Genomic DNA, 17,797 nt, shown 5'->3' on the forward strand with positions numbered 1-17,797 from the left:
AGACCACAGTGGAGTGGTGACTGCCCCATGACAGGGTATATGGGTTTCATTCACTTCTGAATCTGTCAGACTCCCGAAGGAATCTGACATTTGATAAAGAAAATTATTAAAAGTTGCTGTTTTTGATGAGATCTGCTCTACCACCATCCTCTTTCCATTCATATGGATGAAGATAGTGAGAACATTATGTTAGGAGGAAGGTGAAATTGAAGGGAAAGGATCTAGATATACCAGTGTATCCACATGGGGAAACGTGAATGCCTATAGTCTCACGTAGACACAAAAATCAATTCTAGGTGGACTGTGCATGTCAATGGGAAAGATAGAGCAATAAAGTGCTTTAGAATATACTGAAGAGAATACACCAGATAGAATGCCAATACAGAATATACCAGAATATATATACCAATATACCAGGTATATATACCAACACAGAATATACCAGAAGAGCATACCTTCATGACCTTGGGATAGGGAATGGTGTCTTAAACAAAAACAAAACTGCATCAACCTCAAAGAAAAAAGGTGGTAAGTTGAGCTACATTAAAGTAAAACATTTTGTTCCAAGACACCATTCAAAAAATGAAAAGTCAAGTCACAGAGTCAGAGAAAATATCTGCAACTTCTTAACTGCCAGTGGCCACTTATGTAGACTGTAGAAAGAACTAGAAATCAATTTTTAAAAGACAACAGAATACAAAAATGGGTAAGAGATTTGAGCAGGTATTTCAACAAAAGGTGTCCACGACTCATAAACATACAAAAAGGTGCTAGACCTTCTTAGTAATAAGGCAATGCAAATAAAAAACACAATCCATATCTATCAACAAATGAGTGGATAAAGATGTGGCATATATATGTAATGGAATATTATTCAGCCATGAGGAAGAAGGAAATCCTGCCATTTGTAACAACTAGGACGGATCCTGAGGGCATCACACCCAAAAGGAAAAAAAAATACTATATGATTTTACAGAAGAAATACTGTATGATCTCACTTACATGTGGAATCTAAAACAGCGGAACTCATAGAAACAGAGAGTGGAGTGGTGGTTACCAGTGGCTGGAGAGTAGGGGAAATGGGACATGTTGACAGAGGGCACAAACTTCCAGTTTAAGACAAATAAGTTCTAGAAAACTACTGAACAGCAATGGTGATGATAGTTAATAATACTGTGTTAAAAGCTGCTAAGTGGGTAGAACCTTAAATACTCTCACCATGACAAAGAATGGTGACTATGTGATGGGATGGAGCTACTGGCTATGGCAGGGATCACTGTGCAACATGTATCAAATCCGCTTGCTGTATACTTTACACAGAAACCATGTTACGTGTCATTTATATCTCAAGAAAGCTGGACAAAGCCCCCACAATGTGGAGCTACCTCATACCTTACCAACATAGTGAACATTTAAAAGACTGTCCATAGCTGGTACTGGGAAGGAGATGGGAGCAACTGGACCTGTCACACGTTGTTGGTGGAGGCGTAAACTAGTGCAACTGCTTTGGAAACCTGGAATTATCTAGGTTACAGTTTCACTCCTGGGTATCTGTCCAGTGAAAATGTATGCATGTAAACACTAAAAAATATGTATAAGAGTAAAAAAAAATCTCAAACATCCATCAATGTATGAGTGGATAAACTGACTGTGGTATATTTTCACAAGGAAATAATACAGAACAATGAAAATGAGCAAATTAGAGTTAGATGAAATAACATGGAGAAATGTCACAAATATATCACGCTGAAGGAAGCCACACAAAAAGGGATATGTACTGTTTTACTTCATTTGAATGAAGTTCGAAATGAGCAAAATTATGTCTTTGAGAAGGAAGGAAGAGATAGTGACCTGGAGGGAACATGTGTGAGGTCATGAGCTCATGACCCAAGCTGAAGATACAGGCCTATTAATGGCCTGTATCTTGGCTTTGGTGATGGTTACATGGGTGAATTCACTTTGTGATCATTCACCGTGTTCTACCCTTAAGATCTGTGTGCTTTTCTGCATGCATGTCACTAAAAAGGTTAAAATACTTGCCCAGATGTGAACAGTTGGTGGGGGGTACACCACATGCCAATAAGATATCCCAAGGGTTTGCTAATCCAGTGATCTCAGATTTACTTAAATTACCCCAAGTCTCATGAAAAAGTTTGAAAATCTCTATTCTTATGGGAAGCTGTCACCAGACATGGAATAAAACAGCAAAGATATATTAAGTTCTTGTTCAGACACTCATTTCAAAGAGAAGTTGGACTAGGGCTGTTTTGTATATTGACACAAGATATTAATAATATTGTTCTGACCTGTTAGAAAGATGGTTTAGGAGTACATAATGGGGCAATGGCAGAGAGAAGATTTCCAAGCCATAAAGTGAAAAATGGTTACCTTGAGTTTGTTGTTTTCTGTCTTTTTGATTTTAATTTTAGTTCTCTTTAAGTGTTTTTAAGTCCTTTTTTTCAAAAAGATTTTATTTTAAAGAGAGAGAGAGTATGTGCAGAAACACGAGAGATCATGTGGGGGGAGAAGGAGGAGGGAGGGCGAGGGACAAGCAGACCCCACACTGAGTGTGGGGCCCTGAGTGGGGGCTTGAACTCATGACCCTGAGGGCATGACTTGCACCAAATCAAAAGTCAGATGCTCAACTGACTGAGCCACCTCAGTGCCCTGAAAGGCTGTTTTTAATTCTGCAACATGTTTTGCTTTTAATTTAACAGAAACTCACTAGAACAATACAACAGATGATGATCTGATGAATTCTTATCTTCAAAAAATAATGCATTGTATCCAATGCATCCAATAATGGATACGGCCAGTGCAGAATGTTGACTGCAGGGTAACAGCCTCCTGAGGTGTTGTTGATGTTAAAATATACATGAAACAGATTTTCTCACAAGCAATCAATGAACTTAAAGTCTGTGGACTTCCCTCCCTCCTCTAGAAAAAACATATGCACGTACCAGACATTAACATATACATGATAATTTGAAAACATACCACTAAATCACCCATGCTTAAGGAACTCACAATGGAGATGACAAAATAATTAGAATTGAACAAGGACAATAAATATATAACACGTGACATTCAGCTCAAGCCATTCCTAAACACAAATGTATCATCTTTGATGCAATTTTATAAAAACTAAAATTTAGAAACAAAAGCAGCTAATCTCTCAACTCAAAAAGCTAGAAAAAAGAACCAACAGAATAAATCTAGAGACTGGAGAAGAAAAAAAAGAGCAGAGGTCAATGAAAAGGTAATGAAATCAACAAAATAGGTCTCCAGCAAAACTGACCTTGGAAAAAAATGAGAAAAAGCACATCTGATCAATATGGAGGACACAGAGGGAATATAACAGAGGTATAGTGCAAAGATCTCCACCCGGGGCCGTCCCCGAGATCACTGGCTTCCCTGAAATCAAGTGGCCACTCTGGTTTAGTTAGCAGCTTCTTCTCCCCCGAGGAACAGCGGAGGGTTGCCTCTCCGAGCTCAAGGGAATGGGGCGTACTCTTCTTCAGAAGGAGGAGAAAACAAACGTGACTGCAGGTGTTTCACATACCGGACAGTAATGGTCCGTGTATCATCAGGTGTCCAGATCTTCCCTGGGCTTCAATGATCACCTGTCTCCTTTACTTCACCTTTCTCTTTGGCTTACCCTTCCTCCTCTATCTTCCTTCACAGATAGCTTTCTTCCCCACCACCTTTTTTTAGATTCTATTTTTAAAAGGATTTTATGTATTTATTTGAGGAGAGAGTGCAGAGCGAGAGGGAACGAGTGCGGTGGGAAGGGGCAGAGGCATAGGGGGAAGCAGACTCCCTGCTGAGCAGGGAGCCGGACACGGGACTCGATCCCGGATCATGACCCCAGCTGAGGGCAGACGCTCAACTAACTGGCCACCCAGGCGCCCCTCTCCTCCCCCTTCACTGAGGTATATATAACGTGCATTCAGCAGGGCACACATATCTCAAGGAAACCACCTGATGAATTTGAATACATGCATACCCAAGTGCGACTACCACCAGCTCAAGCTAGGGAGCTGGTCATTTCCAGCCTCCAGAAGGCTCTTTCCTTCATGCTCATGTCTCTGTGTCTCTGCTCTTCCTTATGCCCCCAATACTTTCCCTCCAAGTAAACATCTGGCTCATTCCTTAGCTCTTTCATGTCTCTGCTTGAATGTCAGCTTTGGAGTGAGGCCCAATCACCCTATTTGTAATTACAACACCTCTCACAGCCTCTATTTTCCCTCCCTAGTCTGTGTCTTCCCTTATCCCCTGCTGATGGATTATATGACGTGTGTGCATATATACATGCACATGTACATGCACATTTACACATAAGCCTGAAGTCCACTACTCATCACCAAAGTTCCATCAGGACAGAAACGGACCATTTTGACCCTTCCATGCCACAATACCCATAGGTCTGGCACATAACGAGTCCTCAGTGATCACTCATTGAAGGAAGACTTGAGTCACTGAGATTGTAAACGCTGTAATGAGACAATCCAGTCGCAGCGGTCTGAAACCCCCCAGTGAAGGCAATTCCCACATAACTGCCCATTAAGCGAGTCTCCTTAAGTCTCTGTTCATCGCACCTCAAGATCTAGCAGGAAGAAATGAACACGAGGATGCTGCCGGAAACCAGTCTCAGAGGGGACGTGGCCCTGCTTGCAGCCTGTCATCGAGGAAGAGGCGCTCTCTCCCCAGCACACAGAGCCAGAGGGGTCTGTAGGGAAGAAGCAGTCACTTACCCTGTCACAGCCGAGCCCCTGGACGCTGGCTGATATGCCCATTAGAGTTAAGGCCTGGGTCACTTAGGTGCTACTACTGCTTTACACAAGTTCAATGGGTTGGGAGGTGTAAAGACGGTAAACCAGTTGAGTACTTTTTACGGTGCATTAGGAAAACAACAAATATTCACCCCATGTTGCCGGCTGGAAGCAGTTAAAAGCCCTGGTGAAGACCAGGTTTAGAAGCTGATCAGACACAGAGCCAAACGAGAGCCTTGCTGAAACTCTCACCAGTGACGGGCATCTATGAGCGCGATCCAGGTCCTGCTTGACAAGGACTGGAATCCTGGAGACCAGAACAGGAGGTGGGAAGGGTCCAAGGCCCCACGGATGCCTGATGAAGCTGGCCTATTTGAAGCACTTCTCTCCTGATGACCCACCCCCAGCATGCTCTGTGACCAAGGTCAAAAATGACGTGGGCCTAAGGACAGTGGCCAAAGACTGTAGAGGGAAGAGATCAATCATGTCCTAAATGAGCTGTAGTAATTACCCATGCTACACTAGGAAAAGTCAGGGAAGAGGATACGTGCAGACTAACAAGTGTTTGGGAAGGAACTGCAGTACCGATGTGGGTCAAGCGGAACCGGTTGCCATGGTGAGAACTCCTCTGGAGACTGTGTTCCATATGTTCCTGCAGGAGGACACCCCAGTGGTTTACTGGGCTGGCTGACGTAGACCCTAGCCTTGCACTAGCCTGTGCTGTCTGGCAAGGATGGTGACTGTCAGGAAGAAGACGCTCAGAGAGCAGCAGAGCCCCAGAAAGCGGCAGGCACTCGACTCTCCACGCACTCGTGCGGCTCAGGGGGCTCTGGGGGCTCCGGGATAACACAGGCCCTGAGGGCTGCCTTAAACGCTGAATGGTAGCATTTCTTGGGTCTTTGCAAGATTCTTCTCCCTTACTACCATGTGTAATCTCATTAAAAACAAAACATTACTCAAGAGAGTGTATGGTCACAATCTGTTCCTTGGAGCCAGAAAAGCTTAAGTGAGACAGGAAAGGAGCCTGTGCAGAAGGAGGAGTGTGGGACCCTCAGCTGTCTGTTCTTACCGACTACTCTTACTTCTGAAAACTTTCCAACTCGATTCTACAACACGGCGTTCCTATAGTTCTCTTCTTTCCTAGAATAATTCATAACCTATGGAACCGAAGGGAAGATACAGCTCATTCAGCACAGGAAAGAGAGAAGCACATGGAGGCCCATTGAGAGATTTCCTTCTTACTCCATTTCCTTCAGCGATTCTTTCCCCACCGTTTAACAGGGAATGTTTTCGAATCATCTGCCCCTTTCTCTCTCTAGACTCATGATTTCAGCCTCCAATTATACATGGATCTACTCTTAAGTTTTTATTTTAAGTGCTGAATTTTTCTCCCCCCCAATAATATTAGACTTCCAATTTATCTGTGGAATGTATACTTCCAAGTTTCACCAGCGCCTGAAACTCAACATGGTTAAAACTGACATTATCTCCTTTCTCCCTTCCCACTTTCTGCATTACTCTTATTAGCATTATCCATTTTTAAAAGTTTCTGTCTTAAGCTGTTTTTTAATTTCAAAATATTCTGATCATGCAAACAGTATAAAGAATAAAATAACAAAGACTCCTGTTTTCAATTTCAACACTTAACTATTTTGCCATATTTGTTTCAGACTCAAAAACATTTTTATAGGTATGGTTGGAAGTCCCCTATCCCATTCAACCTGGCCCCTTCCTTAAGAGGCAGCCACTCTTCCAAGGTTGGTTCCTGCCAAAAGCAGATCCCAAGAGAAAGGCTGATAAACCCAGAGGACTGATTTGGAAGGTGCAGGGGCACTGGCAAGGGTGTGGGGAGGTGGTTTGAGTGTGGGAAGACAGCCAGTGGGGCCCAGTGTTAAATGAGCTACCACTGTGGGTAAGCTGAAGGCAAAGTGAGTTCTGGCAGCCTAAGGGCAGCCTTTTGACAAGAATGTTGACTGATGAAAGTTAGGCTGGGGTGCCCAGAAATAATAAGGGAATGCAGGGGGACATGGGCAGAGTACTGACAACATCTGTGATAGTGTGTGCCCATTCTTTTTTTTTTTTTTTTTAAAGATTTTATTTATTTAAGAAGCCCCAGTGGCCTAACGGATAAGGCATTGGCCTCCTAAGATTTTATTTATTTATTTGACAGAGATCACAAGTAGGCAGAGAGGCAGGCAGAGAGAGAGGAGGAAAAAGGCTCCCTGCCAAGCAGAGAGCCCGATGGAGGGCTCAATTCCAGGACCCTGAGACCATAACCTGAGTAGAAGGCAGAAGCTTAACCCACTGAGCCACCCAGGCACCCCGTGTGTGCCCATTCTATTGACATTGCTTACTTTTAATGCAACTGTTAAACATCATTAATTTTTATATTAGATGATATTATTCATAACACTAACAACAATGATACTGATGAAGGGGAACAGTGACTATAAATACACACCAGTCAACATGAAAAAGGATGGTAGTTTGGGAAAATAACTTCAGTTCAAAGAGTTGTTTAGCTATTTATTGAATTTGTATCAAGTGCTTTGATAGATCTCCCTTTCAATAGAAGGTAAAGAAATAAAACGCCAGTCACAATTCATGTTTTGTTTGGTTCCACACTTCATTTGACTTTGACAAAATCTGATTTTCTCCTGTACCTTCCTTCATCTCCTACTTTAAGATTGCAGTGATTAGGCTTAAATGATGATTGATATGTGAGATTACAAGCGTTTGCTAAGAAGACTATATACAACCAAGAATGTCTTAGAATATCATTTTCTTCTTAGCTGCAATCTATTAGCCTTTCTATTGAAAGGGAGAAAGAGATGCATGTGAGTGTACAGGGTGGCAGTGGGGGGGCGTGTAATGGAGACAAAGTTCAACCCCATAATCAGCCCTGCAGTGATATTCTAAATCATGTAGCAAAGCCAGGAATAGTTTGCCTTCTCTGTACCTCACAATCAACAGGACTCCTGATTTAACAACACAGAACTACAAAGCAGTATGTTTCCTGTTCCCTTTTGTAGAGACCAGAAGGATTTAAAATAATCTTGAAATGATATTCCTCATAGATTCTATTATTGGACAGACAGACCTCCTTCCTTAGGAACTAGCAGACAGAAAAATCACCTGACACTCGAAAAGATCTTGTAGTCAGCAGGATGTTTCTGAAGAATCACTTGTAAAGCAGACCACATACAGCAGGAGGAAAATTAAAAAAAAACAAAACAAAACTTATATTGAGATTCAAGGAGATATCCACCAAATTTCGTATTTCAAATGAGAAATGATTACAGAACTTGAAAACCCCATGGAGGACAACTGAGTGGGTTTAGATCAGAGGCAAAATATACTGGTGAAAAGAACTTCTGGAAACAGCATAAATTTTACATGTGAAAGAGAGATAATGTTTTCATGAAGTAATTCTCCACTGTTTTTCTCCTAATTCCATTTCTCTATAAAAACAAACCTCTTGAAAACAAGTAAGAAAATATATTATATGCCACATTTAAGCAGTAGGTAGGATTAGGAATAGAGAAAGGTTACGTAGAATAGGGAGTCCTTAATGTTTGTTTTTTAAAAATGCCTTCATTAATCTATTGGAAACTTTGGATCATTTCTCCTCTTTTTTTTTTTTTTAAAGATTTTATTTATTTATTTGACAGAGGTCACAAGTAGGCAGAGAGGCAGGCAGAGAGAGACAGAGGGGGAAGTAGACTCCCTGCTGAGCAGAGAGCCCAATGCGGGGCTTGATCCCAGGACCCTGGGGTCATGACCTGAGCTGAAGGCAGAGGATTTAACCCAGTGAGCCACCCAGGCGCCCCCCCTCCCCGCTTTTTGTTAAAGTACTCTCCATACCCAACAGGCAGCCTGAACTCATGACCCCAAGATGAAGAGTCGCACGCTCTACCAACCAAGCCAGCCAGGCGTGCCTGGATCCTTCTTACAGAAAATTGTACATTTGTACAAGACATAAGATGAGCATAGAATTTCAGGAATTCATGGGCTCCCTAGAGCTCCAAAGGTTGTAGTGATCCGTCTATTGACCCACTAGTGGTCCGAGAACCCCAGGTTAAGACTCTGTCCTTCAGGAAGCAGAGAACACTTACGTTGTACAGAGGGATGGTCTTCATCACCTTGTACTGTTTAGTGGGATCCATCTTATAGAGGTGACGATCGGTGACAAAAATCGCTCGGTCCTCCACCTTACTAAATCGATTCACCTATAAGAAAACAAACCAATAAGCCATCATAGCTCATCAAGAATGAAATCAAATGAGCCACCAGGAAATTATCTATCTAGGGGCAGAGGCGGCTGGCTGGGGAGACACATTCTTTAACAGATAATGTACCATTCTCCAGGATGAACAGAGATCTACAAGGACTTGCAGTTTCCAGATTTACAGGATTTTACAGTTTAAGTTTCACCATTTTATAATTCAACAGGAAAAACAACAAAAACACATAAGAATTAAAGGACTAAAAACATGTGACCCAGACACTGTAAAGAAAATGAAAAGAGAACCCAGAAACTAAGGAGCAAATGTCTTGCATATCACATTTCTGTTAAGGGACACAATTGTATGTCTAAGAGAATAGAACATACATTGTACCTAGAATATATATCTCCATAATAAAAAGACAAAAAAAAAAGAGTAAAGGATTCGAACAGACATTTCTCCAGAGAAGATACACAAATAGCCAATAAGCACATGAAAAGATGCTTGACATTAGTAGTCACCAGGGAAACGTAAGTCAGAACCCCGGGGAGATACCACTTCGCACTCACCAGAATGACAATAATAACAAAGACAGATAATAACAAATGCTGGCCAGGATGTGGAGAAACTGATTGGAATGTGAAATGATGCAATCACTTTGGAAGAGTCTGGCAGGGCCTCGAGTGGTTAAATCTAGAATTACCATCCGACACAGAAATTCCACTCACAGGTGTATAAGGGAACTGAAGACATATCCACAGGAAAACTTGGGCATGAATGTGCACAGCAGCCTTAATCATGACAGGGACAACGTAAATGTCCATCAACTGATGAACCGATAAATAAAATAGGATATATCCACACCACGGAATACAACTGGTCAACAAGAAGAAATAAGTGTAAAAACATGATGCTGAGTCAAAGAAGTCAGGCCCAGAGGACCACGCTGCAAGACCTCATTCACATGTAATATCCAGAATAAGCAAATCTGTAGAAACAGAAAGTAGGTTATTGATTGCCTAGGGCTGGAGGAAATGGAAGGTTCGGAAGGATGACAGCTAAGGGTTGGGGGTTTCTTTTTGAAAACTGATGGTGGTGATGGTTCTACAGCTCTGTGAACACACTGAAAGCCAATGGATTGTATACTTGAAAATGGTGAGTGATATGGCACGCAATTAGATCACAATAAAGCTGTAAAAAATGTAAGCCCTATCAGAAATGACTCATTCTGCCCCTTTTCTAATTCCCTAAAAGTATAATGAGTATGTCATTAAATCTACATGTTTGGGGGTGCCTGGGTGGCTCAGTTGTTAAGTGTCTGCCTTCAGCTCAGGTCATGATCCCAGGTTCCTGGGACTAAGCCTGCTGTCAGGCTTCCTGCTCAACAGGGAGCTGCTTCTCCCTCTGCCCCACCCCTCCCAGGTCATGCTCACTCTCTTTCTCTCTCTGGCAAAAATAAATAAATAAAATCTTTAAAATAAAATCTTTAAAAATCCACTTGTTCAAAAGTGGGACAGTGCCTTCCTAGTGCCTATGGCATGAATTATGGCACGAATGCCTCATAATTACCACTGTCCAAAACAAGAAAGGGCCACATGGAAAAGCAGTACATGCTCCCCCTGCAGACAGGACAGGATCAGATGCAAGGTGGACCCCTGATGTGGGTGTGGTAGAGGGGGTTCCTGCTTTGAATACGAAGACTCAAGCTTTCTAAGGACCCCTCCCGCTCAGATCCTAGGATTCCTTTATCTGACTTTCAAGAGTTTTTCTATTTGTCACTATTCTCCTTTTCATTTATTTTTTTATTTAAAATTTTTTTTTCTTTTTAAATAATCTCTACACCCAACATGGGGCTTGAATTTATAACCCCGAGATTAAAAGTCCCATGCTCTACTAAGCCAGCCAAGCACCCCACTAGTCTCCTTTTTAAACTTTATTTCTTTACGGGCTCTGCTCCGATCTAACAGTTTTCCTCATGTTATGCTCTCTCTTAAATGTTTATGATTTTCCACTCTCCTTTTTAGCTCTCTGTATTTTAAGATAATGCTCAAATTCTCATTTCATTATAAAACTGCTAAAATTTCTAAAGTAAAAAAACGATTGCCCTTCCCTCTCACCTTTTATTACATAGTTTGGATACATACGGAGTTAAGACTAAAACAAGAAAATTAACATCGTAACCAAAGGGCACAGGGTTTTTCTTTTAAAGCAGGATACTCAAGCATGACGAGCTATTGTCTAAGCACTTTTGCTAATATGAAATGCTCGATCCTCTCCCAAATGCCTTTTTTTTTTTTTTTTGAAAGAAAGACAGGGCAGGTTTGCTGATGTTTATAAATTCCAAGACAATACAGTTAAATCTATCCTTAGTCTCTACCTTCTCACTGTGAAGTTTAGTTAGTATCTACACTTCTTTACTAAAAGGGCAAAAGTTTTCATTTAATAACTGTAAAGTTTTACAAGGACACTTGTAATTTTGGGGCCGTGGATGCGTGTTAGGAATACATTTGATAAAACAGTTGTGTAGAACACTGTGTTTTTAAACTTTGTTGAAGCTCTGTTTGGCACAGGATGCTGATTCTACTTACGAATTTTGTGATAAGCTACTATAACCTCATGAACGTATATCTAAGTAACTCAGCCACTATAAAAGATTATACAGGTTACCTGAAGATTGGCAGTATATGAAAAAGCTGCTTCCCTTGTAAAATAGCTACAAATAGGTTACCAAAATAGTGACAAATAAAACTTAGGAATTTACTTGAAAACAAAGAAAAATCTCATATTCAGCCGTATGATTTTTTTTTTTTTAAATGAAGATCAAAAAACAAAACTACTTTATGGTAAAGGCAGTCAGAAGAGTGGTTGTCCTTGGTACTGGGAGGGCTTGGATGGGAAGGGGCATGAGGGAGCTTTTCAGGGTAATGGAAATGTTCTCTATCTGGCCAGGGTTGTGATTTACATGGGTGTACACACTCATCAAAATCAGTGAACTCTATACTTCAGATCTGGGCATCTACTTGTATATAAATTATACCTCAATACAAGTACATGAACAAAACACCATAACATCTCAAATATCCAGGACAGAGCCATATTTACTGCCTTCTTATTTCACAGACAGGAATCCTGTCTTCTAGCCAGGTTGGAAGTTCCCTGAGGGTCGTTATCATCTGATGGCTTTTTCCTTATACCTCACAGCCTCCAGTACAGAAGTGGGCAGCCCGTAGCGTTTACTCTACCCTTGCGGATCGGTTGGTTTTGAAAGCAATTCTAATCCGACAGGATAATTTCAAGAGGAGCTTCTCCCCACATGAGCCAATCAGTGTTGATGACTGGAAAAAACAGCAGCACACTGGGGAGGCTGCATAATGTGTGGAAAAAAAATGTCCCAAGTGGCAAATGATAGCACTTTTGTTCAATAGCTTAAGTCCTCATTGCCTGGTATGGTCTTGGAAAACCTCCATTTCTGCTGAAGAAAGAGGAAGTGGGGACTCTGCTTTCTTCTTTCTGAGGCTGGAAGACTATCAGGAAGCGATCTCTTCAATAAAAAGCTCCCTAATACAGCAGGCACTATGAAAACCCATGTATTGCGGGGCGCCTGGGTGGTTCAGTCGGTTAAGCGTCTGCCTTCAACTCAGGTTGTGATCCCAGGGTCCTGGGATTGAGCTCTGTGTCAGGCTCCCTGCTCAGTGGGAAGCCTGCTTCTCACTCTGCCCTTCCCCCTGCTTGTGCTTTCTCTCTAAAATAAATAAAATCTTAAAAAAAATTAAAAGCGCATGGATTGCTCATTGGGAATTATTTATTCTTCTGGTTGGACTAGCTGAAATTTATTTGTACTTTTTTTTAATCCCATAAAGAGTCTTTTCCATGAGTTATTTTTTCCTTCAGAGTCTGTATTTCTGGAGGGCAAGACACTGCCAGCAGCTGTCACTACAATACTCTGTATACAGAGTATGGACAGGCCAGAGAAACTGTCCTGAGCGAATCTGGGAGAAACCTTTGTGTCTGTACTTGCAACGCTGTATTGGTCATATTACCCTTATAAAATCCTTAGTTTCACACTTCCATTGAGAAAAGGGGTCTTTCTATAATCACACATCTCAAAATGGTATTGCTATATTTTTTAAATCCAGCACATTGCTACAATTGATTAGAAAAAAAGTTATACTGGTAAGCATTTCCTTAAATTAAATAATTTGATAATTTTTTTTCTCAAAATGGCAATGTGCACTTTTAAGCACTGTATAAACTGCTAATATTTGAAGAAATGATATGAAGCCCTTGGTTATAGTAAGAATCTGAGATTAGTAGATGGGGTTGAGCTAGGTAAGAAACGAACATGTGAAAATAATTTCATATAAAGATAAACATAAAGAAAATAAATCTAGATAATGGGATTGGGAGAAAATACACGTGTGATTCAGTAGAGTGCTACTTTATGAGAGAGTCAGAGAATGCCCAATTTACAGGTAAATCTTTCTCTGATAGGCAGAATTAACCACAGGCCATTTTATAAATAAGGAATTAATTACATGCTGACTGGGATGTTTCAATCTTAGATTTGGGTAATACTTAAATCAAAACTGAGCACAGGGGTGCCTGGGTGGCTCAGTGGGTTAAGTCTCTGCCTTTGGTTCAGGTCATGATCCCAGGGTCCTGGGATTGACCAGGGTCCTGGGATGGAGCCCCGAATCCGGCTCTCTGCTCAGCGGGGAGCCTGCTTCCCGCCCCCTGCCTGCCTCTCTGCCTACTTGTGATCTCTCTCTGTCAAATAAAAAATAAAAATCTTAAAAAAAAACCCCAAGAACTGAGCACAAAAACATTTCTGAACAACTATAAAGTCATATCTCTCAGTGATTAGAGGGAAAAGCAAAGCAAAACAACAAAGAACACTATAAACCCCTCCCCTAAGCAAAACAGAAGGCAAACCTGTGATAATATCCCCCCTCCCCCGCTCCCCAGATCACATTTTCAAGATGCAAACAAAGAAGTTAGAGACTAACTGGTACGCACTGTTGCCTTTGCTGGTTGTACAGCTAACTAAATTAGGGTAGGTAAGACAAGACACAGCTTGGTATGCTGCTGTAGGTAGGAGCACAAACTAAAATGTAGGTTTGCAACGGTCTTCTCCCCTCTGCCTCATAGTTTTAGAGATCCGTCAATTTGGCAAACACTGCTTTTGTAACCAAAGCATATTTTTCAGTCTTCAACTCGACAAAAATGGTATCTGTAATTAAGAGTAAAGTAGAGTGTATGTGGGAAACTAATGACTGCTCTTGGCAGGGATTATCCACATCACATAGCAATGATTTTGGCCATAAGAGGGATTTGGCCCTTGTCAGAGGGCTCGAAACAAGGTGACTGTAGAGCTCCTGCGTTAGCATTTTTCTAAGCTGTTCTGCACAACCCCAGCCTCATGAGATGCTTTGTGAGAGAAAGGGTTCCAAGTCAGGTTGGTTGGAGGAACCTTGCAGACCACAGCCTCCCCTAAGATACTCGTAACCCATCAGTGTATTAGAGGCTCTGAGCATTCTGCACTTAAATAACATACTGGACTGCTTTACCCAGCATTTCCCACAGAAGATACAAGGCAACCTTTTTATAAACACATGAATAAATCCAACAGCACACTGGTTTCTGAAACGCATGGGGGAGGACACTAATCATTTGTATGCATGTTAGAGCAGGGGGACGAGAGGGCATCTAGAGTGGAACGTGGGTCATAAGCAACAGTAGTGTTCCTCATCTTTGGCCAAATCACCTAAGAAACAGAGGTGTGTCGCCCGAGAGTACAAAAAAAGAAAAGTGCGTTGCCTAATTTCACGAGGTCGCACAAGAGTCAAAAACAATAGGCCTGCCACAATGATAGAAGTGGACAGTACTTTCCTTTTTGTGATCTGTCCATGAGTTAGCTCGGAAACCAAAGGCAAAAGCATCAAAGCAGCCATTTTACTGAAGGGCTGTTTAGAAATATTACATTCCTTTTTATATAAAAACATAATTTCTAACGAGAACAGGTCATACACCCCTGGCTTGTGCTTAGCAACCCAAATCATCCTTAAAACCGATTGAGTGGGAACGACATCCTGTCCCAAAGAAGGAGCTTTAAGCTGCGTTACAGCAGAATCGAAGTGGCAAAGAGAAAATTTTAATGAACACACATCAATTTGTAAATTCAAATTTAATTAAAATGATGGCATAGAAACACCTTTTCTTTCTCATAAATTCATAAGGTAATAAAAAAACTGGATCACAGACTCAGTGTTAGATCTCATCTTATTTCTTCCGTGATCCATGTTAAAATCCTCAACCAAAGGAAACTCCCTATCACCTGGCTCTTGCCCGGATCCTTCTGGCGATCTATTTCTAGTCTTAGTCCACACCGCAGGGGTCAGAGCTAAAGGTGCCCTGAAGAGTCAGGCCAACAGGAAACACATTCTGGGCAAGTGCAGCTACTTGCAGAAGTCTCCAACCTTAAAGGACATTTTATAAAGGCAGTTAATGGAAAGTGGTTGTTCTCAAAAGAACCAAAGCATAAAGAAAGAGGCCTTACTGAAATCATGCCAAGTTTACCTTGGCACATGCTTGGGATTAAATAATTTCTAGGAAAGACATTATCTAAACTCAACACCAAAACCTCCAAACAATCTGATTGGAAAATGGACAGAAGACCCGTACAGACATTTTGCCAAAGATGTGCTGATGGCCAGCAGGCGCGTGAAAAGACACTCAACATCACTCATCATCAGGGATGTGCAAATCAGAACCACAATGAGCTATCCCCTCACACCTGTCAGAATGGTTAGAATCAAAGACAAGAGGGGCGCCTAGGTGGCTCAGTGGGTTAAAGCCTCTACCTTCGGCTCAGGTCATGATCCCAGGGTCCTGGGATCGAGCCCCACATCGGGCTCTCTGCTCAGCGGAAAGCCTGCTCCCCACCCCTCCTTCTCTGCCTGCCTCTCTGCCTACTTGTGATCTCTGTCAAATGAATAAATAAAATCTTAAAAAAAAAAAAAAAAGAATCAAAGACAAGAAAAAACAAGTACTGGTGAGGATGTGGAGAAGAAGGAACCCTCACGCACTGTTGGAGGGAATGTAATTTGGTGCAGCCACTGCGGAAAACAGTATGTGCCTCAAAAAATTAAAAATAGAAATACCATATGGTCCAATAATTCTACTACTGGGTGGGTATTTACGCAAAGGAAATTTAAAAAGATATTTGCACCCTTATGTTTATTGTAGTATTATTTACAACAATCAAAGTACGGAAGCAATTTAAGTGTCCATCAATAAACAGATAAGGAAGATGTGTTATACACACACACACACACACACACAGAACAACACACAGCCATAAAAACAATGAGATCTTGCCATTTGCAACAACATAGATGAACGCAGAGGGTATTACGCAACGTGAGATAAGTCAGACTGAGAAAGACAACTGCCGATGATCTCACTCATATGTGGGATTTAAAAAACAGCAAATAAATACACAAAAAGCAGAATTGGACCTGTCAATGCAGAGAAAAAAACCCAAACTCATGGTTGCCAGAGGGAAGGGACGGAGGGGCGTGGGAGAAACAGGCTTCCAGTTATGGAGAGAAGTCGTCGTGGGAATAAAAGGGACGACATAGGAAATAGAGTCAACGATGTTGTAATAGTGTGGTACGGTGACAGGTTGTAGCTGTCATCAGTGAGCACAGTGTAATGTATAGAGTTGCTGAATCACTACGTTGTATTTTAATGTAACATTATGTGTCAACTATACTCAAATTAAAAAAAAACTAAGCTATAGTGTGAAGAAATATTATTTCTTATTGACTTTGGAAGCATAGGAGCATGACTAAGAATTTTCGGCCTTTATCCAGCAGGACCCAGGGAGAGACATGCGGTCAGGCATCACATTGTCATCACTGGAAAGACAGAATCAGAGACACCAGTCTTTTCCAAAGCAGATGACATAATTCTCAAAACCACTCGACACTCTTCGATTGTTCTGATTATTAACCTGACTTCTCACATAGCTTGATACTAGAAAGGAAGTACCCTAGAGAGTAGATATGAGAGTCCACTAGCATGGTATATTCCTTTGTGGAATTCACACATTGACACTGCGGCTCATACACTGTTTTATGTCTGATTCTGGCCCACAAGAGCCACTCTTGATGATCTGATCACCTCCAGGTCTGCTTATAAAAGAGCTTCTGGATCTATGAGTTCAGAATTAGACTCCACTTGGTTAACCACCCAACTGCCAGCAAGCTTTCCTACTTCAGATTTTTTTTTTTTTAAAGCTACTCTCTATTTAGTTAGTCTACATTATATAGAGGTGATCTCCTCTTCCTTAGAATGTTTGAATACCCCTGCCCCTGGTCACCAACATTCTATGCTCTTTCTCCGTTAATGGACTAATGTAGTGGAATCTTCATGTAAGTGGAATCACACAGTATTTGTCTTTGTGTCTTATTCACCTAGACGATATCTTCAAGGTCATCCATGCTGTAGGCATGTACTTCCTTCCTCTTTATGCTTAATAAGTATCCCATTGCCTGGATACACATGTTCTTCCTTCCTTTCCTTTCTTCTTCCCTTCCTTCCTTCCTTCCCTTCCTTTCTTTCTCTCTCTCCCTCCCTTCCTTTCTTCCTTCTTTCCCTTCCTCCCTCTCTCCTTCCTTCCTTCCTTCCTTCCTTCCCTCCCTCTTTCTTTCTTTTTTTCTTTTTCCTTCCTTTCTCCCTTCCTTTTCCTTCCTCCCTCCCTCCCTTCCTTCCAAGAATCCCAACCAGGCTCCAAAC

At 41.5% G+C, this 17,797-nt stretch overlaps 1 protein-coding gene across 2 annotated transcripts in view; it reads right to left on the reverse strand.

Annotated features, from left to right (window-relative positions):
• Positions 1 to 17,797, reverse strand: part of MYO1D (myosin ID) — a 335,010-nt gene that overhangs the window by 119,292 nt on the left and 197,921 nt on the right. For both annotated transcript variants that reach the window (XM_032843261.1, XM_032843262.1), the window contains exon 20: positions 8,888 to 9,001. In XM_032843261.1, the coding sequence (XP_032699152.1) occupies positions 8,888 to 9,001 (114 nt within the window). The remainder of the gene's footprint in view (positions 1 to 8,887; positions 9,002 to 17,797) is intronic.

This window comes from Lontra canadensis, unplaced genomic scaffold (genome assembly GCF_010015895.1).
Source record: "Lontra canadensis isolate GAN:19392208 unplaced genomic scaffold, GSC_riverotter_1.0 scaffold137, whole genome shotgun sequence".
NCBI lineage: Eukaryota > Metazoa > Chordata > Mammalia > Carnivora > Mustelidae > Lontra > Lontra canadensis.